Consider the following 25180-nt stretch of genomic DNA (forward strand, 5'->3'; position numbering starts at 1 on the left):
ATTGGAGTTGCTCTTACTCCCCTAACGATTTTAGGGGTTCGGTTAGTTCGTGGTTAGAGCAGGGGAAAACGTATTTATCCTCCTCTAACCCATTATAGAGGATTCGGTCACAAATGCTCTAATGCATGCATATGTTTATATTTTTCTTGTGAAGACACAAAGCAACATCATTTTTTGTTGAGCTGATCATGATACACAGCTTAAGCAGAAGATAAAAAAAAATCTATACGAACCTTGCTGAGTACAATCTTCCCACAAGCATATATGGATACAAAATGTCGACCTTCAGCAATGCGACTTTAAAAAAAAATTGTTCAGAAGAACATGAAAAAGTCCGACTTGCCGGATTCGAACCAGCGACCTAAGGATTTATCTGCAACACTACAGTCCTCCGCTCTACCAACTGAGCTAAAGTCGGCTTGTGATTTGAAGGCCAAACACACCCTAGTTATATATTGACTAGAATCGTTCCAAACATACAAACAGAATGTTTTTTTTTTTTTTGCGAGGATATAAACAGAGTGCTGGATACAGGTCAATAGGCATGGCGCTGGCCATGTGGTCCAACAAATCTGGAAAGCACTCCCAAAACTACCGAGCCTCGTGGAATTAAAACGAATTCACCATTTTTATTTAATCTCTTACCTCCGACAGCATATGGGAGTCTGCCTCTAGCTCATCAATCTTAACTTCTTGAGTGAACGCACTATTCTTCCTAGCAACCCTATTCAGTTAGCCATGAAGGGGCGTGCGGCAACAAGTAATGGCCGAAAAGTAATGATTTTTTTAAAGAAAAGGCGACAGCCGAGCCTGAAAAAAGGTTCGAACCTAGCCCGATTTTAAATTAACAAAGCCATCAACCGAGTAAAATTACAACGAACGACTTACAAAAGAAACGGCAAAGATACAGAGTGCTAGAACAACTCGGAACCTAATAGCATTACAGGCAACCGAATAGGAGAACGAGCCCAGCCTGAAATACCAAGGCCAAATGACTAGAATTGCGGCTACACCAGCATCAGAGTGAGAACAACAAGCAGCACCCACATCGGTGACCATCACCATCGCCTACTCCCGCAGAGCCTGCCAGCACGCCATCCGCTTCAACCTCCGAAGAGGACCACAATCCTCTCGCCTTGGCTCGAAGGGCGCCGAACCGTCGGACGGTAGAAAGCTTGCCGAGAGCCGCATGGACAAAACCAACAGAGCATCCTGGGCAGGAACCAGGAGTGTTTGACAAAAAACTACCACTTTAGGGGTTCGCGTCCCATAGAAGTACCACTTAAAAAAGTGACCAAAAACTACCAAAAAAATTAATTTTGTGACTAAAAACTACCACTTTCGGATAATGACCAATTTAGCCGACTTAAACATGTTGACCGTTCAGTTGACCATTATTACAGGTGGGACCCACACGTCATTGTTCTTCCTCCTCTCTCTATCTTTCTGTGGCATTTTCACAAACAGCTTCTGTGCATCCCGGCTCCCCGGCGGTCGTTGCCGTAGGCGAGAGGGAGGCCGGGGCCATGGTGCTGCTGCTTCTTGCCGCTGACCACGAGCTCCAGCTCGAAGGGAGGCCACCATCGCGGCGAGCCCTTGCTGTTGGGCGAGACTGCTGCTGCCCGAATTCTGCGCCGTCGGGCACACGGAGGATGAGGAAGAGGTGGCGCTGCGCAGGCAGGGCAGGTCGACTACGAGGGAGCCGTCGACCAGATCGGAGCAGAGGTCGAAGACGAGCTCCTTCGGCTTGAGCCGCGCGGCGGCGCGGAGCAGCGAGTTGACGCGCGCGGGCCGCGGGGGCGCGCCACCGACGCCAGATGAGGCCGGTGCCCGCGGCGGTCCGGGCGCAGCGGGAGCGGGCAAGGACGAGGAGGTGGCGCGGCGCAGGCAGGGCAGGTCGACTACGAGGGAGTCGTTGACCAGATCAGAGCGGAGGTCAAAGACGAGCTCCTCCTGCTCGAGCCGCGCGGCGGCGCGGAGCAGCGAGTTGACGCGGGTGGGCCGCGAGGGCGCGCCACCGACGCCAGATGAGGCCGGTGCCCGCGGCGGCTCGGGCGCAGTGGAAGCGGGCAAGGACGAGGAGCAGGTCGTCGGGAAGGGCCCTGATGCGGTCCGGTCGTCGCAGCCGGGTGGAACGCCGGCGAAACTCCATTGACGCCCCAGATCTCGGGGATAGGCGAGGCGACCGGTGTCCGCTCTCATGCGAAGTTGACTTTGACGCCACGTCAGCGCTGACAGATAGGTCATAAACACGTTTAAATCGGCTAAACTGGTCATTATCTGAAAATGGTTGTTTTAAGTCACAAAATTAGAAAATTTTGGTAGTTTTCGGTCACTTTTTTTAAAGTGGTAGTTCTGTGGGACGCAAACCTTTAAAGTGGTAGTTTTTTGTCAAACACTCCAGGAACCAGAGCTCGAACCACCTCCGCGGGACTCCCGTGACCTCACCACAGAGCACCGCGAACCGCCCATCTAGACACGAGTTGAAGAACGATACCACAAGACGAAGACCGACGCAAGAAGATGAACGTGAAGCCACCACCATCCGCCCACAAACAAGCAGCAAGCGCCAACCTTGCATCCACGCACCCTGGACGACGCCTCGAGGAAGGGATGCGACGACAGCACGCCACCGCCATCCGCAAGGGGAACAAGAGCTTTTGCCACAAGGATGCAAGGTGGCCAGTGGGAGGGGACCTCGACAAGGCCTCCAAGGAGGGAGCCGACACCAAGAAAATGGTGCGGTCAATGTTGTGGCCGCCGTCGATGACCAAGAGTTTCCCCCGGTCCCGCTCCAGACCCCGCCCACACGGCCACAGATCAGACCAGAGGAGCACAAGCCAACTGAGAAGGACGGAGGTCTTCATCAAAAGCAGGAACACCGGCCGACGGGGCGCCCTGCTACCACAGTACACGTCCGCCGCAACCTCGCCGCCCACACGGCCGAAGTCACGGACTAGCACCCACAGACGACGCTCGCCGCAGAGACAACGCCGTCCACACGTTCCGGGGCCGCCACCCCGGCATCCAACCACCAGGCACATCACATCTACAGCCCGCCGACAGCCCCGCCAGCACCACCAGGAATACCATCGAAGCCACCAATCACCTCCCCAAAGAACATGGAAGTGTCTGCAGCGTCCTCACCAGCCAGATCCACCCGGAAACGAAGGCCAGCAGCCGCCAGAGCCTCGGATCCGACGACTCTAGGGCGGCCGCGGCAAGCCTGAGCAGGCGCAGGACTACCACCCTGGCCCGCCGCCACCGAAACCACCACCAGCGCCGGATCCGGCGGATGGGGCGGCGGCAGGGGCAACTGACGAGGCCCGCCGAAGCCCGAGTCGAGGAAGGGCGCCACCGCAGAAAGAGGAGAAACGGGAGCCAGGCCGACGGCCAGGGGCGCAGGGGGGCAGACCAGTGCAGATGGCGCGAGGAGGACGCCCCGCCGCCACCGACCACCGCGCGGGCCAAGCCCGGCGATGGCTGCCGGCAGCGGCGGGGGAGGGAGAGCAGGACGGAGGTCCTGTGACGGCGGCTTAGGGTTTCACCCCCGAGTCGCCCAGGAAGGACGACGCGGGGAAGGCCGAGAAGTAATGATCACCTTGACCATGGTGCTATGGCGCACATGGCATCTCCGTAATGAACTTTCACATTGGCAAATATATACCAGGTGTGGAGGTGTCATGCTCTTTTCTGAGTAGCTACTATAATTCGTATTGCCAAATTTTATCTAGTGTAGAAGAAATTATTAAAGGAAAAATCTTCGATGGTCCTGGATGTGGTGACGAATAATCTAGCGTCTGATGCTGTACCCCCGCAAACACACCATTGCCGAACGCAACTCAGTGTTGGGTCACCTTATCAGTCGATGGTTCTTACGACGCACATGATGGCAATGCTGGCACATGGATGATTTTACGAGATAATAACGGCAAGATGATCTTCGCAGCATTTTTTTTAAAGGGAGGATAACCCCCTGCCTCTGCATTTGAAAGATGCATATGGTCATTTTATTGATTATTCTCGAGGACCTTACAAAGTATAACAACAATATGCCTGGATCCGCCATCTTGGCAGCATCTACCACTACTTATATCCAAATGGTGAAGGGGTGCAAATTGGGCCACATACCCATACCTCTCACCTAAGTGTAACATCTAAAGCCAGAGGCCCCAACCGAGCCATCTGCCGGGTCCGAGCTCAAACTGGTCTGACGCACTCACATGTGTCGTTGCTGCCATCTTCCACTGGTCCATCTTCAGAGCAGATTGAGGTGACAATCTTGGCAGGTCCTCCGCCATCGACGCCACGACCACGCCAAACGACGACCTCCACCTACGCGAGCCTTGACAGGTCCTCCGCCATTGACGCCACCACGATGCCAACAGACGACCTTCACCTACGCGAGTCCATATTCAAGCAACGGACAGAAATCCATGCTAGGAAAGGGCCGCACCACCGCCGTCGCCCACCACCCACAAGCGCCACCCAACCCCAAGGTTCCCAAAGCGGCGCCTTCAAGAAGGGAACGGCGCCGTGAGCGCCGCCGCCGCCCAACAGAGTTAGGGCTTTCGCCTGGGAGACCTAGGGGAACATGAAATGAAGAGATCAGTCCATACCGACGCCTTCAAGAGGGAAACGACGCCCTCAGGCGTTGCCGTCGGCGCGGCCGGTCATGGCCGGCCAGAGATTTCGCCCGAACTAGATCTCGGCCACCAACAACACCTCTTGTACAGAACCGGCGACAAAGAGGAAGCGCGGCCCGACCATGCTGGCCCGCACGCCGAACAGGGGAGGAAGGGAGGCACCAGATCGCGCACATCGACCGCTACAGAAGCCGCCGTCGGCCGCCAACGACCATCGGATCCCGCCGCCCGCGCGGCCGGGACACCGGATCCACCACCCGCACGGCTGTTACCGGCCGTGCCTTGACAATGAAGCCGCCGCTCCAGATCCGGGGGTTCCCCACAAAGGAGCAGGGAAACCGAGGCCCCACCGCCACCATCCTTGGCGCCCCCGGCTTGCCCGGCGGCTGCCTCAGGCAGAGGCGAGGGAGGATGGAGGTGAGGGGGTGAGGAGAGGGGCGGCTAGGGTTGGGAGGAGGAGGCGGCTAGGGTTAGGAGGGGGTTGGGAGGAGGAGACCTTGGGGCCCTTGTCTTCGCAGCATATAGAAGACTCTTCCATTGCAATGATGCCTTAGAAACGGAAATCCAAGCAATGAGCAAGCTTACCTATACAACTTCAATCCGGTTGCGTAGTTGCTCTTAAAGCGCTCACGGATGATTCCTTGGACAGATTGGCATATGGTCATTTAATTACTGAGATTAAACGTTCCATGAATGATAGGCTAGTTGTTCCTAAAAAAATCTCGATTTTAAAATAGAGTTGCACATTGTTTAGCCAAAGATGGATGGAAAGGGGATAGCATTGTGTGCTGGCTAAACCACCCCCATCCATGTGTCAGTGAGCTAGTCGCTGAAGATTGTAGTTCTATAAATTTGAAATAAATGCCCTATGATTCCGGCAAAGAAAGAAGAGAGAAGTGAGAATTAACATTCAACCATTTTAGATCATCAGGGAACAGTCAGATTCCAAGGAGTGCCGCGGGAAACAAGCAAGGTTTTAATCTTCGCAAGCATATCGGATTTATCTTTTTTGGAGCTCTAAGCAATTGCAGCAGACTTGATCGATCACGGCAGAAAAGAGACTGAACTTTTTGGCAGTCTTTGATTTGCATTGCGCTATCTACCTTGAACACACATTTGTCAGGGTCTATTTGTCCGTAGCTGCCTCTTCTCACATGACATGGCCTTCGTGGTAGTAGGAGTATTTGATCTGGTCAGCTGCACAAGCAAAACTTTCAAGCACGCAGGCCACACCTACCGGTTCGAGAAACTTTCAAGCAATGATCTCTGGAGTCTCGTACAAACAAAATATACCTACCGATCGATCGGCCAGTCAATGGAGCATTCGTGCGTCAGTTGTTGTAAATAAAATATGTCCGGTGTGTATCTGGTCGACTGGCCGTGCACTTTGTCTTATGCACTGGACGGAGACGGACGGACGTACTCATTCAGAGTACGTTGAGGAGAATTCACCGTGGAGTATGCAACTAACGAACGCGCGACTCACGGAGACGAAGTAAACTAACGGGAAAACCAGCTAGCAATGCGTGTTCATGCGGCCGGGTATGGAGGTTGCCGGCCTTTCACTGTCGAGCGTCAACCGGGTTTTCTAATGCATGAATGTCTGCAGCCACCAAATACTATATGCTCCCATGTGCGGGTGTGAGATTAATTAGTGGAGGCCAACCCATCCTATCGTCTGAATCTGAATGGCCTCGATCGGGAAAACTGTGTTGCTGCTGGTTTAATTTACACGATCTGGATCGACCATGACGGGTGGAGATTATCCTTCTTTCCCTGCTTGTCCGTAGCCCTCGTCCGACGCGGGCAAGTGCAGCGCTGCAAACGTTATCTTCCTTTCCTTGCTATAATCGGGGTTCAGATAAGAGGTCCCATTGTACCAGTAATCAGATACTTGTGTTTGTGATAACTATATGTGAGAACATTTGCTTCGTTGCACCCCTTTTTTTTTGCCGGGATAAGAAAAATATTTAACTTCAGTCTAGATTGATATTTTTTTTTCCGAAAAGGGGGACCCCCGGCCTCTGCATCAGAACGATGCATACGGCCACTTAAATAAATAAAATAGGTTCAACAATGTCATAGAGTCTTGAAACAAAATAAATGCGAGCTCACATAGAGCCTCGACGCCAAAACAAGAAAAGGCCATAAAGCCACAACCGGCTGGCAAAATAAAGATAGAAAAACTAATTGTCTATCCTATTACATGACCGCCATCCAAACCGGTTGAAAATATCCCGCGCTACCATCTCCCACCGGACAGATCTAGTAACCAAACGCTCCCTGGCCTCCGTCGGAGTGAGTAAGGACCACATACGGATCAGCGCCGTAGCACGGAATACAACCTGCAAAAAATGAATAGTAGTTAATCTGTTAAAAGGCAAATCATTTCTGCAGTTCCAAATTGCCCATAACAACGCACAAACTCCTACACGAATATGTCTAGCTGTATCGGACTCTATCCCATCCAGCCACGTTCCAAATAACGACCCGACCGAACTCGGAGGAGTAATGTTAAAGACAATTTGCACAGGATTGACATGGCCAAGCAAGTTTTTTTCCCTTGATATCGACATGGACAAGCAAGTTAAAACAGCCTAACAAGCACATAAGCCATTCTCATCTCTTCTAAAAAGATGTGCCTTTATGGCTGATGGTCAAGGGCTAACCGCAAGCAAGGAAATGAAGCTTCAGGTTCTGTATTTGATAGAGTTCTAGAAATCCACAGCAAGGAGAGGTGCAGCTGCCCTGAAAGCTACTACTCCCTCAAAATACCCACCGATTTCTTCATTTCTGAAGGTTAAGTATGGACTAGCATAACAAAGGATTGGCCTGAATGGAAGAGGAACAAGCACCATTAATTGCAGAACATGGCTAGGAGTCTAGTCAAGGACTTGGTGAGCCGGCTATTTTAGTTTCACAATTAGTTTAAGATTTTTTTTAAAGTATAAGCGTTATTTATTTCCCGATAATGATGTATGAACGTACGTGGATGAACATGGTTGAATTTTCGATGCAGTACGTGACATCTCCATTGCATTTCATTTTCACCAAGCGAATAACAAGACTGTTGCTCCCTAGTTATTTTCAAGTCAGGCTGTATGCATCGATTGATGCATAGCCCGGCTAATCCTTTTTTTTTAAAGTATTTTCAAGTCATAGACAAGTTTTCTTTAATAAATGTAACCCCCTAGGCCCCACCGCCGCCGGGCTCAACCAACATCTCCCTCCCCTCCGCCGTCGTTGGAGGAGGTCACCGGGCGAAGCCCCGAGCGGCTGACAGCGGAGGCGGAGGCCCCCTTCCCTCCCGCGATGCATTGGGTGAGGTGGGTCATCCGTGGCGCAGGGGCCCTCCTCCCCAATCTGAGTCGCGGCGGCGCGGCCATTTCCGGCGACGGCGCAGTGGCGGCGTGGTGATGGGAGGAGGCGATGGAGCTGCGGGCTTCGTGGAAGATCTGGTGGTGACGGCTGCTCGGTGGGCTTGCATGGTCATGGCGGCGAAGGTCGCAGTGGCTGGTGGCTTCGCCGGTCGGCAGCGGCGGAACATGGCCGGTGGCAGCGGCGATGTTCTATCCGGATCCTGGGGCAACGGCCCTAGATGGTGGCGGCTGGTGAAGCTAGGGCTTCCCGTGACGGGATGGCATGGTGCAGTCCCAGTCCAAGGCGGATATGTGACGATGATCTGATCTACGGATTGGTTTGGATCAGAGACGATGACGAGTGCGCGGGATCCATCTCGGCGGCTCTCGCGGCTTGGCGAGGCGGGGTGGGGTGGGAGCCCTCCTCCTAGGCTCCAGTGGTGGCATACTCAGGCAGTGGCCGGTACGCCAGGGCTCCTATGGTGGCACTGCTGTTGCGGTTGGTCGCCGGATCTAGGCGGCTAGATCTGGGGCTTTGAAGGCGGTCGAGACGATGCACAGGTTGTCGGGTGGATTACTTGGGACAGATCCGGGTGAAAACCTGGTCTTCGGTCGATGGCCGGAGCCAGTGATGACGATGCCCTTATCATTGTTTCCTTCATAGAGGCATCATCGAGGTGAAGCTCCCAACTCCACTCAATACCTCCGGAGGAAACCCTAGATCAACTGATCGGATGTTGGCGGCAATCATGTGTCGTTACCCCCTTGGGGGCGGCATTCTTGGAGGTGCACTCGGCCTCGCGGGACCAGCGGACAGTGTCGTGGTTCTAAGCCTGACAGTAGAGTGGGGGGTAGGTATGGAGAGGCAAGGTCCTAGCTATGGAGAGGTTGTAAGCACAAAGGATGTACGAGTTCAGGCCCTTCTCAGAAGAAGTAACAGCCCTACGTCTCGGAGCCCGGAGGCGGTCGAGTGGATTATGAATGTATGAATTACAAGGTGCCGAACCCTTCTGCCTGTGGAGGAGGGTGGCTTATATAGAGTGCGCCAGGACCCTAGCCAGCCCACGCAGGAGAGGGTTTAAGGTGAGTTAAGTCTGGGGCGTTACTGGTAACGCCCCACATAAAGTGCCTTTACTATCATAAAGTCTACTTGATTACAGGCCGTTGCAGTGCAGAGTGCCTCTTGACCTCCTGGTGGTCGAGTGAGTCTTCGTGGTCGAGTCCTTCAGGCCAGTCGAGTGAATCCTCGTTGGTCGACTGGAAGGCGACCTCTTCTAAGGATGTCCTAGGGTAAGTTACTTGGATCAGGTCCATGATCCTACCCTAGGTACACAACCCCATCATTAGCCCCCGAATGGATCGAGGCTTCGAGTGAAGAAGGAGTTGATGTCGTTTCCGATTAACCTTTGCGCTCCGGTTGTGCGCTGTTCTGGACCAAAGAATCCCTTTGTCGACAGGAAACAAATTGCCTTCAGTCAACTTGATCCATTCTGTTTTTGCGTCGAGTGATCTTTCAGGCTTCGACGATCTCCGAGCGACGGATCGCCGGAAACACCGCGCCTGACAGACTGATTTGTTGCTCGCGGATTCCGCGGGATGCGAAATTTTGGGGCGCGCGCGAAGCGGGGCGGACCGCGGCGCTCGGATGGGACGGGGCATGGACGCCTCGATCTCCGCGCCGCCTTTTTCGCCATGTATCCCGCCTGCATAACTGTTCCAGATATGATTAGATCGCCCGGGCCCGCCTGTCATCCACTCGGAAGGGACCTTATAAATGTGCCCGGCGAGGATTTCTGTGCTGCGCCTTAGCATTCTTTCCCTCTCTCTGCTTCCTTCCTCCCTGCTCAGCGTGCTCGCTCTCGCCCCCGCACCACTTCCCTTTGCGCATCTCGCCGGCGACCATGGCCAAGGAGAAGACGGCGGCGCTGGAGCGCGCAAAGAAGGCGTCGGCATCGGAGAAGGCGAAAGGAAGGTCCACCAGCCGCGGTGGGTCCTCGTCCAGATCCCGCCTGCCGAAGGGCTGGGTCCAAGGAGACTGGATCCAGTCGACCATCACGGAGAATGACCTCCTCGACATGGCCAACGAGGGCTTGATCCCCCAGGGAGCTGCGAGGCTTCCGGGGAAGGAGTGGCAGCCCCAGCCAGAAGAGGGTGAGTGTGTGCTTTTGGCCACCCATGTTGATCGCGGGTTTTCCTTGCCACCGAGTGTTTTCTTTCGTGGCTTTTTGAACTTCTTCGGAGCGCAGCTCCACCACTTTACCCCAAACTCCATTGCCTATCTTGCCGCGTTCGTGTCCATGTGTGAGGGTTTCTTGGGCTGTCGACCGCACTGGGGTTTGTTCAAACATATATTCACGTGTCGATCTCAGACCGTGAAGAAGGCGAGCCCAGGTGATGAGAGAACCCGAGTCGTCCAAATGTGCGGAGGCCTGGGGATTCAGGTGAGGAATAAGAGCACCTTCCCGCCCATGACCTTTCCCGAGTCCGTCAGAGGCTGGCAGTCGACTTGGTTCTACTGCCAGGTCCAGTCGACGCCAGGGCAGTCGAGTGGACTCCCTCCGTTCACCATGGACCGAGTGAGCAAGCCTTCCCCTCTGAAGCTGATTCCGGAGGAGAAAGCTGACGTGAAGATGTTGATGGAGCGCGTGGTGCAGTTGGTTCGGGAGGGAGTGATGGGCATGGACCTCCTGGAGGTTTTCCTCAGGCGTCGCATCCAGCCTCTCCAGTTCCGGAGCCACTGCATGTGGTTGTACTGTGGGACCGAAGACGAGACTAGAGTCCATCCAGAAGCAGTCGACGATGTCACTCTGGAAAGATGGATGGTAGCCGTCACCGGAAACAAGGACAACCCACGCGGAGCCAGAAGGATTCCTCCACTCGACCACAACAGTGATCCAAATAAGGTACACTTGCCCTGCTCTCCACTGCATTCTTGTCGCATTCATCTCTGTTTACTCTGCCGACCGGTCGACTGATCATTGTCTTGATATCTGCTAGGCCCTCACCGAGCTGTACTCGATGCCCAATGGGGCACAAACTCCGACTGAGGAGGGTGAGGCGAGTGGGGGCGAGAGCCAGGACGAGGAGGAATGGGACTCGGACGTTGCAGGGGACGACGACGACGATGATGATGACGACAGCGATGATGATGATGCCGAAGACGAGGAGGAAGAGGAGGAGGTCGTGCCACCGCGCTCGGAAAGGCGGTCGAAGCTCGTCCACGACCCTTCGACTGAACGTGGCAAGGGGGTTGCGACGCAGTCGACCAAGCGCCCTAGGACCACTTCTCCAGCGCCGACTGAAAAGGCGCCGAAGCAGCCTAGGGGGGCTCCGCCAAAGCCGACCAAGCTCCTGCCGAAAATGAAGGTGTCCATCCCCACCATATCAGGGTAATTGTGCTGCTCATATTTTCTTATTCTGTGCGAACTTTATCTCTGGTCGACGCTGAAGTTAGTCGACTGATCCTTTGGAGTTGCACTGCTGCTACTTCTGAGACCTCGGCCCGGGCTGATGACCACGAGATGGAGGATGCAGCAACTTCGAATCCAGGTACTGTGTTCTTAACACCGTTCTTAGTCGACTGACACGCGATCTCTGATCCTGATCCTTCTCCGCAGCTCCACCCAACACTGTTATCAATCTCCCTGACGACGACGAGGATGAAGAGCCACTGACACGCAGGAGGAGTCGGAAAGCGTCCGCCAGTAAGGTACCTCAGGATGTGACGGCGCCTGAGATTCTGACTGTGGAGGAAGGGAACACCACTCGACACACGGTGTCCTTCGCAAATCCACTGACGAGTGCTCAGCAGCCCTCCCTCTTTACGACGCACCACGTCCCAGAGGACCAAGCTGGCGCAGCGAAGGAGGCAATACGCCAGGCGGGACTCATGATGGAGCAGCTGAAGACCATCCGGGACGCGAGCCAGGCAGCTTATGACGCCGGTTCTGCCCTCCAAAGCAATGTCCAGGTCAGTCGACCGCTGTTTGTTCTGTTGGATATGCTACCAAAAACTTTTCTTTTCCGGAATTTATATTAGTCACCCACTGGGTGTGTCGAATAAACTCCGTGTTAGCGGGGGCACGCTGAGTGCACCCGCTGGGTGTAGTCCCCGAGGCTAAGGCCGACTGCTGGCAGTCGGCCTTAGGCTTTATGATGTCAATCTTTCTGTCAGTCGACTGGTCGACTGGACTTCATAAACCGGTGGGGGCACGCTGAGTGCACCCGCTGGGTGTAGTCCCCAAGGCTAAGGTCGACTGCTGGCAGTCGGCTTTAGGCTTTATGACGTCAATATTTCTTTCAGTCGACTATGTCGACTGGATTTCACAAACCGGTGGGGGCACGCTGAGTGCACCCACTGGGTGTAGTCCCCGAGACTGTGGTCGACTGCTTGCAGTTGATCACAGTCTTAGAGAATGCATCTCTCTTTTTTTTTTGAGGTCGACTGGTCGACTTTGTCTTCAACAGGATTAGTGGGGGCACGCTGAGTGCACCCACTGGGTGTAGTCCCCGAGACTACGGTCGAATGCTTGTATTTGGCTGTAGTCTTAAAAACGTGTGTTTATCCCCTTTTTCACTCGGAAGTGAATTATATTTGACATTTAGTCGATTGGTTCTTCACAGAACTCCTGTGATCTTGTGGCTCGCTACTCAGAGCTGGAACAAAAACATACTCAAGTCGAGCTGAGCTTGAAGCTGGTTCAAGAGAAGCTGATAAAGGCAAAGGAGGAGACCGAAGGTATGTTTGGTGAGACCCTGACGACTGCTTTTCCCCTTGCTTGTTTCAGCATCTGATCTTGCTGTAACTTGCAGGTAAGGTAAGGGAGGCCCAGCAGAAGAAAGACCTTGAGCTAGCTGAGAAGATCAAGCTTGCTGACGAGAAGTTAGCTTCAGTCACCAAGCTCGAACAAGACAATACCAATCTGAAAGCTGCTCTTGGGATTGCCAACAAGGAGGTCAGTCGACTGAAAACTGACAAAGCTGCCCTGACCGACCAAGTCAGCAAATTGACTGAGAAGAAAACTGAACTGGAGGCCTTCCTGAGTGGCCTTGCCAAGAAGTTGTTCCTTATGCTTGAAGGTAGACCTCCATGTTTGGCAAATATTTCCAATTGTGGCTTTTTCCATTCGACTATCTCCTTGACTTAGTGATCACCCTTGCAGAATTTTGTCAAAACTTTGAAGAAGAAACCAGCCGGCTGGAGCCAAACCTTGACCCCGTCAATTCTCCGGTGAACGACGAAGTTGCCATGGATGTTTTCCGACTGGAGTCTCGTGTTGCAGCTGTCGTGGACTATCTCGCAAGGCTGAAGGCCGCCACATCTCGCATCGACTCGACGCTCTGGCCTGAGGAGACACTTCAGAATGACCTTGAGTCGCTGATGGTCCGCTTGAACACGATCCCTGGTCGAGTGCAGGAGTGGAAGAAGTCCTCGGCTCGGTGTGGTGCAGATGTCGCTCTGTGTCTGGCCCGAGTCCACTGCAAAGATGCGCGAGAAGAGAAGCTGGCGGCCCTTCGGGTGGCCAATACCAAGAAGCACGACTTCAGATCCTTTATGGAAACTTTCCTTGCAGCTGCCACTCGGATCGCCGACGGGATTGACCTTGATGAATTTGTTGCACCTTCCAGCCCTCCACAGGAGGGGTAAAAAACTTCTTCTGGCTTGACGTTTTAAATTTGCCTCGGTATGCCGAGTGAAATTGTAACCGACAAACCTGAACAGGCTTGACGCCTGAGCACTTTCGGTTCCTTTAGATGTCGATTCAAACTTGGATTTGCTGCTTGAATACGATTGCCTTCGGCTCGGAATGTCTTTTGCAGGTTCAAAGCAAGGTGCCTGTGCTGCAATCGACTTATTCTTTAGTCCACTTAGACGAGCACTGGGCTGCAGCTAAGCCCTCCGAATGAGAGGGTTGCTCTCCACTTGGCAGGGTTTTTATACCTTAGGCGAGCGCTTGGACTGCAGCTAAGCCCACGAGTGAGAGGGTTGCTCTTCACTCGGTAGGATTTTTGTAACTTAGGCGAGCACAGGGCTGCAGCTAAGCCCCCGAGTGAGAGGGTTGCTCTTCACTCGGTAGGATTTTCACAACTTAGGCGAGTGCTTGGACTGCAGCTAAGCCCCCGAGTGAGAGGGTTGCTCTTCACTCGGTAGGATTTTTGTAACTTAGGCGAGCACAGGGCTGCAGCTAAGCCCCCGAGTGAGAGGGTTGCTCTTCACTCGGTAGGATTTTCACAACTTAGGCGAGTGCTTGGACTGCAGCTAAGCCCCCGAGTGAGAGGGTTGCTCTTCACTCGGTAGGATTTTTATAACTTAGGCGAGCACGAGGCTGCAGCTAAGCCTCCGAGTGGAAGGCTGGCTTACCACTCGGTAGGATTTTGATAACTTAGGCGAGCACAAGGCTGCAGCTAAGCCTCCGAGTGGAAGGCTGGCTTACCACTCGGTAGGATTTTGATAACTTAGGCGAAACGGATTCGCAGCTAAGCCTCTGAGTGGGAGTCTGGCTCACCACTCGGTAGGATTTTTACAAACTTAGGCGAAACGGATTCGCAACTAAGTCACCCACTGAGGGGAATTTTATTGGAAAATAAAAATAAAAAGTGACAGATATTGTGGAGGAACTATGACACTATTATTTTGAGGTCCATGAACTACAAAAGTACTTTATTGCAACTCATTTGAGTGATAAAACTTAAGTGTAAAATGGGCGGAGTAGCTCCGCGTTCCAAGCTCGGGGCTCATCGATATTATGCTCGACGTTGTAGAGACGGTACGCCCCGTTGTGGAGAACCTTGGTGACGATGAAGGGGCCTTCCCAAGAAGGAGCAAGCTTGTGTGGTTTGTGCTGATCCACTCGGAGAACCAAATCCCCTTCCTGGAAGGCTCGACCTCTCACATTTCGGGCGTGGAAACGGCGCAGAACTTGTTGGTAGATGGTCGATCGGATCAGAGCCATCTCCCTTTCTTCCTCTAAAAGGTCGACTGCGTCCTGCCGCGCTTGTTCAGCTTCTGCTTCGTTGTAGATTTCAACTCGAGGAGCATTGTGGAGAAGATCACTCGGCAAGACTGCTTCAGCTCCATAGACCAAGAAGAATGGAGTTCTTCCGGTCGACCGATTAGGCGTGGTCCGTAGTCCCCAGAGTACAGATGGAAGTTCGTCGACCCAAGCTCCAGCCGCGTGTTTGAGATCACGCATCAGTCGAGGCTTCAGTCCCTTGAGAATCAGTCCATTAGCTCGCTCTGCTTGTCCATTCGACTGCGGATGGGCGACTGATGCGTAGTCGACCCGTGTGCCTTGGGAGTCGCAGAAAGCTCTGAATTCCTCTGAGTCAAAGTTCGACCCATTATCCGTAATGATGCTGTGCGGGACTCCATATCTGAATATTAGTTCCCTGATGAAGCTAACAGCAGTACCGGTGTCAAGGCTCTTGATTGGTTTAGCCTCGTCCACTTGGTGAACTTGTCGACTGCCACCAGTACATGCGTGAAGCCACTTCGTCCTGTTCTCAAAGGACCGATCATGTCCAGCCCCCAAACTGCAAAAGGCCAGACGAGTGGGATGGTCTTCAAAGCTGACGCAGGCTTGTGCGACATATTCGAGTAGAACTGACATCCCTCGCACTTATCTACTATCTCTTTTGCCATCTCATTCGCCTTGGGCCAGTAAAATCCGGCTCGGTATGCTTTGGCCACGATGGTCCGAGAGGACGCATGATGACCACAGGTCCCCGAGTGAATATCATTGAGGATGAGTCGACCTTCTTCTGGTGTTATGCACTTCTGACCGACTCCAGTCGCGCTTTCTCTGTATAATTGTCCTTTGATTACGGTAAAGGCCTTAGATCGACGGACGATCTGTCGAGCCTCTTCCTCATCCTCCGGAAGCTCTTTCCTCAAGATATATGCGACATACGGAATCCTCCAGTCGGGAATGACCACCAAAACCTCCATGATCAAGTCGACCACCGCTGGGACTTCAACTTCAGTCGGATCTGTGGCGCCCTTGGGCTGCGGAGTTTCTTCGGTGAAAGGATCTTCTTTGACTGACGGAGTGTGTATATGCTCCAAGAACACACCACTCGGAATGGCTTCTCTCTTGGAACCTATCTTTGCTAGATCATCAGCTGCTTGATTTTTCAGTCGGGGTATATGATGGAGCTCCAACCCCTCGAACTTCTTCTCCAGCTTCCTCACTGCACTGCAGTATCCAGTCATGGCTGGGCTTCTCACGTCCCACTCTTTCATCACCTGATTGACCACTAAATCCGAGTCGCCATAGACCATTAGGCGACGGACGCCGAGTGAAATGGCCATGCACAACCCATATAGGAGGGCCTCATATTCTGCCTCATTGTTGGAGGAATCAAAGTGAATCTGGAGCACATATCTGAGCTTATCTCCTCTGGGGGAAACCAGGACAACCCCAGCACCGGAACCATTCAACATCTTAGAGCCATCGAAAAACATGGTCCAATGCTCCGAGTGAACTTCAGTCGGCTGCTGTTGTTCAATCCACTCGGCGAGGAAATCTGCTATCGCCTGGGACTTAATGGCTTTCTTTGCCTCAAACTTGATATCAAGGGGAAGAAGTTCAATCGCCCATTTGGCCACTCGACCAGTTGCGTCTCTGTTGTGCAAAATCTCTGATAGTGGAGCGTCGCTGACGACTGTGATGGAATGGTCAGAGAAATAATGAGCAACCTTCTTTGTGGTCATGTATATTCCATACACAAGCTTCTGATAATGAGGATATCTCTGCTTGGATGGAGTCAAGACTTCAGACAAATAATACACTGGGCGCTGAACTTTGAGAGATTTTCCTTCTTCTTCCCGCTCGACCGTTAGCACAGTACTGACGACTTGTCCTGTGGCTGCGATGTAGAGCAACAGAGGCTCTTTGCTGATTGGAGCAGCAAGCACCGGCTGGGTGAAGAGCAGAGCTTTTAGCTCGGCAAACGCTGCATCAGCTTCTGGAGTCCACTCGAACTTGTCAGCCTTCTTCATCCGTCGGTAAAGAGGCAGTGCCTTTTCACCGAGTCGTGAGATGAATCGACTTAATGCGGCCAAGCATCCAGTAAGCTTCTGGACATCGTGCACTCGCACAGGGCGTTTCATTCGGAGAATAGTGCCAATCTTCTCTGGGTTAGCGTCGATTCCCCGTTCGGAAACGAGAAAACCGAGTAACTTGCCACCAGGAACTCCAAATGTGCACTTTGATGGATTGAGCTTGATATCATACCTTCTGAGGTTGGCAAATGTTTCGGCGAGGTCAGCGAGCAGGTCGGAACCTTTTCGTGACTTGACAACAATATCATCCATATAAGCTTCCACATTCCGACTGATTTGGGTGAGTAGACACTTCTGAATCATTCGCATAAATGTGGCTCCGGCATTCTTGAGGCCGAATGGCATGGTGATATAGCAGAAGCACCCGAATGGAGTGATGAAAGCTGTTTTTACCTCATCGGGCCCGTACAGACGGATCTGGTGGTACCCGGAGTAAGCATCTAAAAAAGACAACCTCTTGCATCCCGCGGTCGAGTCAACAATTTGATCTATGCGAGGGAGAGGAAAGTGATCTTTCGGGCAGGCCCGGTTGATGTGCTTGAAATCAATGCACATTCGGAGCGACTTGTCCTTCTTAGGAACCATGACGACATTAGCGAGCCACTCGGAGTGGTATATCTCTCGGATAAATCCTGCCGCCAACAGTCGAGCCACTTCTACACCGATGGCCTTTCTCTTCTGGACGGCGGACCGCCGAAGATGCTCTTTGACTGGTTTTGCAGACGAGTCGACTCTTAGGCGATGCTCAGCCAGTCCCCTGGGAACACCTGGCATGTCAGCGGGCTTCCATGCAAAAATGTCCCAGTTCTCACGGAGGAACTGGATGAGCGCTTCTTCCTATTTTGGGTCCAGTGTTGTGGAGATGCGGGTCGGAGCTGCTTCGGGGTCGGTCGGGTGAATGTGAACAGGCTTCGTCTCACCGGACGACTGGAATGCAGACTCTGTGGCGAGCTTCTTGGATCGCAGCAAGTCACTCGGATCTGCGTTTTGCTTGTATTCTTCGAACTCGACCGCTGTCACTTGGGAATCGGCAATCTTGGAGCCCTTCTGAAAGCACTCCTCTGCCTTTTTCCTATCACCGGTGATAGTGATCACACCTTTGGGACCGGGCATCTTCAATTTGAGGTACACGTAACATGGTCGAGCCATGAACCGTGCATAGGCTGGTCTCCCCAAAATGGCATGATATGCACTTTGAAAATCCACGACCTCAAACGTCAACTTTTCTTTGCGAAAATGCTTCGAATCACCAAACACTACGTCCAAAGCTATCTGGCCGAGTGACTCGGCCTTCTTCCCTGGTATAACTCCATGGAAGCTCATGTTACTAGTGCTCAGTCGGGACATCGGAATGCCCATACCTTTCAATGTGTCTGCATACAATAAGTTCAGCCCACTTCCACCATCCATCAGCACCTTTGTCAGTCGAGTGCCTTCGACAACTGGATCGACCACCAAAGCTTGCCTCCCGGGGGTGGCAATATGAGTCGGGTGATCAGATTGGTCGAATGTGATGGGCGTTTGAGACCACTTCAGATAATTTGCCTTTGCTGGGGCAACCATGTTCACCTCTCGGTTAATCACTTTCAGTCGACTTCTGCTTTCCACATCTGCAAAGATCATCAGAGTGGAGTTGATATGCGGATATCCTCCCTCACTGTCCTCTTTGTCTTCGGCCTTGTCCGACTCCTTCTCCTTGTCCTTAGACTGTTTTCCCTGAAACTGCTGGATCAGGAGTCGACATTGGCGAGTGGTGTGCTTTGGGTAAATGATATTCCCCTCTTCATCTTTCTTCGTGTGAATGTGACACGGCATATCCATCACGTCATTCCCTTCTTTATCCTTTACCTTCTTGGGGTTCCAGGATCCTTTTGGTTTCCCCTTAAACTTTCCTTGAGTCACGGCCAGAGCCTCTCCAGGAGCTGCCGGTTCAGCCTTCCGCTTCTGTTTCCGACTGGTGTTTCCTTTTTCCGACTGACTCGGCTTGTGCTTGCCGCTTCGGAGTCGGCCTTCTTCTTTGCCGTTGGCGTACTTGGTAGCAATCTCCATCATCCGACTCAAGGTCATGTCACCGGTTCGACCAAATTTCAAACTCAGTTCTCTGTTCTTGACGCCGTCTTTGAAGGCGCATACTGCCTGATGATCAGAGACATTTTCCACAGTGTGGTGCAAAGTGATCCACCTCTGAATATACTCTCTGAGAGTCTCATTAGTTTTCTACACGCAGACTTGCAACTCTGTCAATCCCGCTGGTCGCTTGCAAGTCCCTTCAAACGTTCTGACGAACACTCGGGACAGATCTTCCCAAGTGTAAATGCTGCTAGGAGGTAATTGAGTCAACCATGCCCTGGCAGAACCTTCCAACATGAGGGGCAAATGCTTCATGGCCACCTCGTCGTTCCCACCACCGATCTGAACTGCCACTCGGTAGTCTTCAAGCCAAGTTTCAGGCTTAGACTCACCAGTGAACTTGCTGACTCCTGTTGCCAACCTGAAATTGGGGGGGATAACTGCGGCTCTGATAGCTCTGCTGAAACATTCAGGACCAGAAACATGTACTCGACTGCTCGTGGGTACACCTCTGTCGAGTGCGCCTCGATGGGCTCTGTTCCGGTCGACCAACCCTTGCACGATAATGGATCGCGCGTCGAAGCCTGGCTCTCTGGGGTCAACTGGAACCCTACGCCCTGTACTGTACTGGCGCCTATCATCTGGCTGCCGAGGAGCGTAAGACCCACCCCTCAGAGGGGAATAGGGCACTCGACGCCTATCATCTCGGTCGAGTCTGTCGCCATATTGATCTCGCCGATTCTCACGCCCTTCGCGCCGCGGAGGCGATTTGGGGCTGTGAGCCGACTGAACCGTATTCACAGTGACAGATCGACTGTGAATTCTGTTGCGCGACTGAGACACGGCTGAATTCTGATCTCCTGCTGCCCGGAGCAGATCCCTGATTTGCAGCAAACCTCTGCCAGCTTCCGACTGCGAAGGCTGAATGGACTCTGCTATACGGGTCGCAGCTGCTAAATTCTGAATTGGGGTTCGATATACCTGAGTCGGCGGGAAGAATTGACGTCGACTGGTGTCGGGAACTTGTTGCCGCGCGCGCTCGTCGAGTGCTCGCTGAAGGTTCTCCAGTCGAGTGCGCTCGGCCAAATTGGCCAGACGCGCCTCCTCCAAGGCACGAGCCTCGGGGGTTTCTCCTGCGATGGGAATACGCAGGGGATCCTCGTTCCTGCGGCGAAGCTCTTCTCTTTGCAGAGAGTCGAGTGGCTCGGGCTGGTACTCTTCGTAGTCTCGTGCAGGGTCGCCGCCGTCACCTGCTCCACCACCACGGGCGAAGCCAGGAGGGCTGTGGGGCCCGTCGACCATCAAGATTTCCGCCGCTGGATCACTGCTTCCGCACTCGGATGCAGTCTCTCCGGAGCCAGTCGACTGATCGAACAAGCCGTAGAGAGATTCGTTGGGCTCCATTGCCGCAACTTGTGTAGTGGCCGATTGGCGAGCCACCGCGTGACTCACCCATCGCTGAAGCCTCGACCGGCCTGAGCGCTTGCGCTGGCGGGAGACCGGGAGGGTGGATGATGGAGGAGCCGACCGATACTGGGTCGACGGTTGCCGCAGCAGAACGCCGCGAACACATGCGCGAAAATGCGTCGCACCGCGGACGGGGAGCGCGTCTACGTCGAGTGGAGCCTCCTGGAGCCATGCGGAGTCGTCGGCGATGAAGGTGAGGGTGCCGAGACGGATCTCTTGACCCTTGACCAAAACTCCAGCAGACACCATGATGAGAGTACTCGGAAGAATCGCAACTTCTCCACAAAATCGCTAAAACACCGGCCCCACGGTGGGCGCCAACTGTCGTGGTTCTAAGCCTGACAGTAGAGTGGGGGGTAGGTATGGAGAGGCAAGGTCCTAGCTATGGAGAGGTTGTAAGCACAAAGGATGTACGAGTTCAGGCCCTTCTCAGAAGAAGTAACAGCCCTACGTCTCGGAGCCCGGAGGCGGTCGAGTGGATTATGAATGTATGAATTACAAGGTGCCGAACCCTTCTGCCTGTGGAGGAGGGTGGCTTATATAGAGTGCGCCAGGACCCTAGCCAGCCCACGCAGGAGAGGGTTTAAGGTGAGTTAAGTCTGGGGCGTTACTGGTAACGCCCCACATAAAGTGCCTTTACTATCATAAAGTCTACTTGATTACAGGCCGTTGCAGTGCAGAGTGCCTCTTGACCTCCTGGTGGTCGAGTGAGTCTTCGTGGTCGAGTCCTTCAGGCCAGTCGAGTGAATCCTCGTTGGTCGACTGGAAGGCGACCTCTTCTAAGGATGTCCTAGGGTAAGTTACTTGGATCAGGTCCATGATCCTACCCTAGGTACATAACCCCATCAGACAGCATCTTTGGTGGAGCCGTGCTTCATCCTACACATTGATGGCGACGGATCTCGACGGCGTGGCGCAGTGCAGATTCGGCGTTTGATGTGCGAGGATGGACTCGCGCAGGAGGACGACGCTGTCTTGCGTCGTGGTGGCGTCGATGGTAGAGAGACCTGACGCGGTTGATGCAACAATACAACTCTGAAGATGGATTGGTGGCAGGTGGCTGCGGCGGCCTCATACCCGGTAGGCGTCCTGGTTGAGGAGTGCGCTGGACTAGTAGGTGCCCCATACCCGGCAGACGTCCTGGATGTGGCCTCAGGTCTTAGATGTTTATGTTTGGTTGCGATGTCTGTTTAATATTAGGCCCAGACTATCAGCATCTCTTCATCAACTGGATATGAGTAGCGACAGATGTTGCTTAGACGGTGGCTTTAATCTTATTGTTGTACGACTTTGTAAGGTCCTGTGTGAATTATTAATAAAGTGACCGCATGCATCGTCCAGATGCAGAGGCCGGGGTCCTCCTTCATTTCTATAAAAAAATGTAACCCTTTATTGATTTGTCACTTAATATTCAAATTATACAACCACAAAAGAGATCGGCTTCCGGTCTCTAAACTGTACTATAAATGCAGAAAACCACCACGACACAAGCACAATGGTACTAGTAGAGATATAAAATATAAAAAGAACCACAATGCCACTGAGGCTCAAGATGAACCGTCAACACCAACTCTTCTAGGTTGAAAGCTAGTCCAGGTATGAAACCAGTGTGCACATAAACACTATAACCTACACATGAAAGATACAAATATTCAATTAAGCTCTCTCTTTTTCCGGGGGGAAATAGTCAATATAAAGCTCTTGATCACGTCGAGCAGACGAGCATGTCAATTTGCGGCGGGACACGACAATACTGAGCTTTTGGTGAGGAGGCCTGTATGTGGCTGTATCGCATCCATGGTGCACATCATTCGTGCACTAGGATTATCATTTTATTTATTTATTTTGCAAATGCAACGTATGCGGATACGATCTAGTAGTTTGCATCTTATCGTCACTCTTGTCTTACATATTGGTCAAGCTTTAGGTAAGCTGGAAAGAAGGTAGATATTCTACTATACATAGGAAGCTGCATATTTCTAGTTAGGGTCGGCAAGCAAACCTGAACCCGTGACTGATTAACATAGATCATCGCCGGCCTTCACTATCTAAATGCAGCCATCGAATCTCATATAATATGCAGAAGGTGAATCAACATTATTCATTGTTAATTTGTTATTCGAGCAAAGTTCAAAGTGCTATTCTCAGGCCGTGTCTTCTTTGTACGCAAACCCAAGAAACTTCGACTCATCTCTCTGTCACTGCCGCTTCTCGGTGAGAGTTTGGTGTGACATTGTTGGCTCGCTTGGCCTTCCGGATATCAAACCCCGGAAATGGAGCTCGATGGAGTGTCAATGAGCGGTGGGTTGGAGTTGCCCAAGCTAGAGGCTGTTCGTGAAAGGCCATGTCCTTCATGCTCACGTTGATATCCTGGGAGCTCTGGAAGGAGCGCAGTGTGAGGGTCTTCTGCAACACTACGTCTCCCTTCACGTTCCTCGCGCACAACATCAACGAGAAAATTATTGTAGGCACTCGCGGGGCTAAATACTTGGGGTTTGAGTGATGACCTTTCTTTCTTAACCTTCTCCCTTATTTAATGAAAATGACAAGCTTTTTGCCTTGTTTCAAAAATAAAACTCAGGCCGTGCCAAATAGCAAACAGAAACAATATTCATCAAGAGTTGTTGATACCCACCGACGAACAGACCATGCATCCATTAGCTAGGTAAGCTTAATGCTAGAGGACATGCACCTTGGTGTAGAAACACAAACACGTATCGAATAAACATGCACACTTTATCCTATGAGAACATATGAAGATTGAGTGGAATCGAGAAAAATACGAACACCCTTCCCAAGTCCAAGACGAACAAGCAAATCATTTTTTTCCCTTCTAGAATACAAGTCATCAACTCATCATGGACAGATTACAAGTTTTGTGCCTGGTAATTCGCCTTGGGGTGACCTTTTTTTTTGAACCTGAGTGACCTAATTCTGGTTAGGTGTAACCGTGTAGGTCGAAAAACAATACATTTTCTTTTTCTGAAAGCGGTCGACTGAAGATGTGTTCACCGCGCCATGTGTCATGTGAATTTCACAAGATAAGACATGAATCCCAACAAAACAAGGGGCTGGGGTGCCATTTGACATTGGCTGATTATACTGCCATCTCACAGCTAGTCGTTTTATTAGAGTTGCATTGGTCCCCAAGATCCATGCGGCGACGATGAAAAATCAGGTGGCAGCCGGCCGGAGGCGGCCGCGAAGCGGAGGTTGGGGTGAACCATCGAGACGAGGGTAGGAAGGAAAGTCAAATCCGTTTATCGAGCCTAAACGTCGGGCAGGCCTGAGCCTCAGCCCACCTTAAAGTATGGGTGGTGCACACGGCCGGGCGCTTCTTCCATCGTCACCATGACACCATGCATCCAAGCTGATGACCTTCGTCGAACTTTCCCGAAGAAACTGATTCATAAACAGCGGTCTGAAAAAAGAATTAACGTTTAAACCTTACCGTCCGGCCCAGCATGTCCCCTGGCTCCGCAAGGCGCCACTTCACCGGTCCACCACCACCTTGCAAGTTGCACTACGGCTCGATCGCCGGCGACGGCGACGTTAATAACCGCGGGCGCCCGTGCAACAAACGCACGCGTACAGCAAACCAACGGCACGCCTCGTTTGTCTCATCCTCGATCGGTTTCCAATCGCCTATATATTATGGGTATCTCCGTTCGTTCTCCAACATCGCCATCCGCCACAACACAGCTCGCTCTGATCACGATCACCTGACCAGCAAGAGGTTTCTTCTTCCTCCTCCGCTGTTTCATCAGCTAGCCGTCCATGAACACCGCCAGCTCCAGTTCCGCCACGCTGAGGTGCGCGGGCAAGCCTGCTAGCTTCGGCGCCGGCTTTGGCCGGAGGAGCGGCCACTGCAACTGCAGGGTGAAGGCGGCGGCGGCCGCGAGCGCGGTGTCCGCTCGCCGAGCAGGGGCGACTACTACAAGGTGCTGTCCCTGGAGCACTCGGCGGACGTGGGCGCGGAGGAGGTCAAGCGCGCGTACCGGCGGCTGGCGCTGCAGTACCACCCAGACGTGTGCCCTCCGTCGCGCCGGGCCGAGTCCACGGAGCTCTTCGTCGAGCTCCAGCGCGCCTACGAGACGCTGTCCGACCCTGCCACGAGGGTGCAGTACGACGCTCAGCTGACTGGCCGGGCGTCGACGAGGCCAGATGGGTTCGCCAGGGACGTATGGGAAGCCCAGTTGTCCGTGCTGCGGGAGAGGTCCGAACGGCGGCAGAATGGAAGGAGGTGCAGCGGCCGACGGTTCTAGACTTGAACGGAGTGAACATACCCCAGTCTGGCTGTGGTTTCATTGATTCTTTGACGGTGACATACCCCAGTCTGGGGCGTTAAATATTGTGTATGCATGTTTATGAGTAATGCTACACGTACAAACGAGTTATAAGGTTTTACAAACAGGGTTAATTTGATTGGTTAATAGATGGGGAGGCGGCCCACCCTCCCTAAAATCAGGGGGGGCAAGTTTGTGATTGGTTAGTAGATGAAAAAAATTCTAGTCAGTGTATAATTGCGTGTAACTCTTTATATGTCTAGCATTATTGCATGTTTATTTGGTGTA

General features: G+C 52.7%; 1 protein-coding gene and 1 non-coding gene across 2 annotated transcripts; one reads left to right on the forward strand and one right to left on the reverse strand.

Moving 5' to 3' along the window:
• Positions 1 to 333: 333 nt before the first annotated feature.
• On the reverse strand, positions 334 to 418 carry TRNAY-GUA. Its single transcript is given in 2 exon segments — positions 334 to 369; positions 382 to 418. It is a non-coding gene; the product is annotated as a tRNA-Tyr (tRNA).
• Positions 419 to 22950: 22532 nt separating this feature from the next.
• Positions 22951 to 25180, forward strand: LOC119309535 (chaperone protein dnaJ 20, chloroplastic-like). The gene is made up of 2 exons (XM_037585519.1): positions 22951 to 23070; positions 24440 to 25180. Exons 1-2 carry the CDS (start codon positions 22951 to 22953, stop codon positions 24869 to 24871), a joined length of 552 nt encoding a protein of 183 aa, XP_037441416.1. The 3' UTR covers positions 24872 to 25180.

The sequence above is a fragment of the Triticum dicoccoides genome, chromosome 5B (assembly GCF_002162155.2).
Source record: "Triticum dicoccoides isolate Atlit2015 ecotype Zavitan chromosome 5B, WEW_v2.0, whole genome shotgun sequence".
NCBI classification, from domain to species: Eukaryota; Viridiplantae; Streptophyta; class Magnoliopsida; order Poales; family Poaceae; genus Triticum; species Triticum dicoccoides.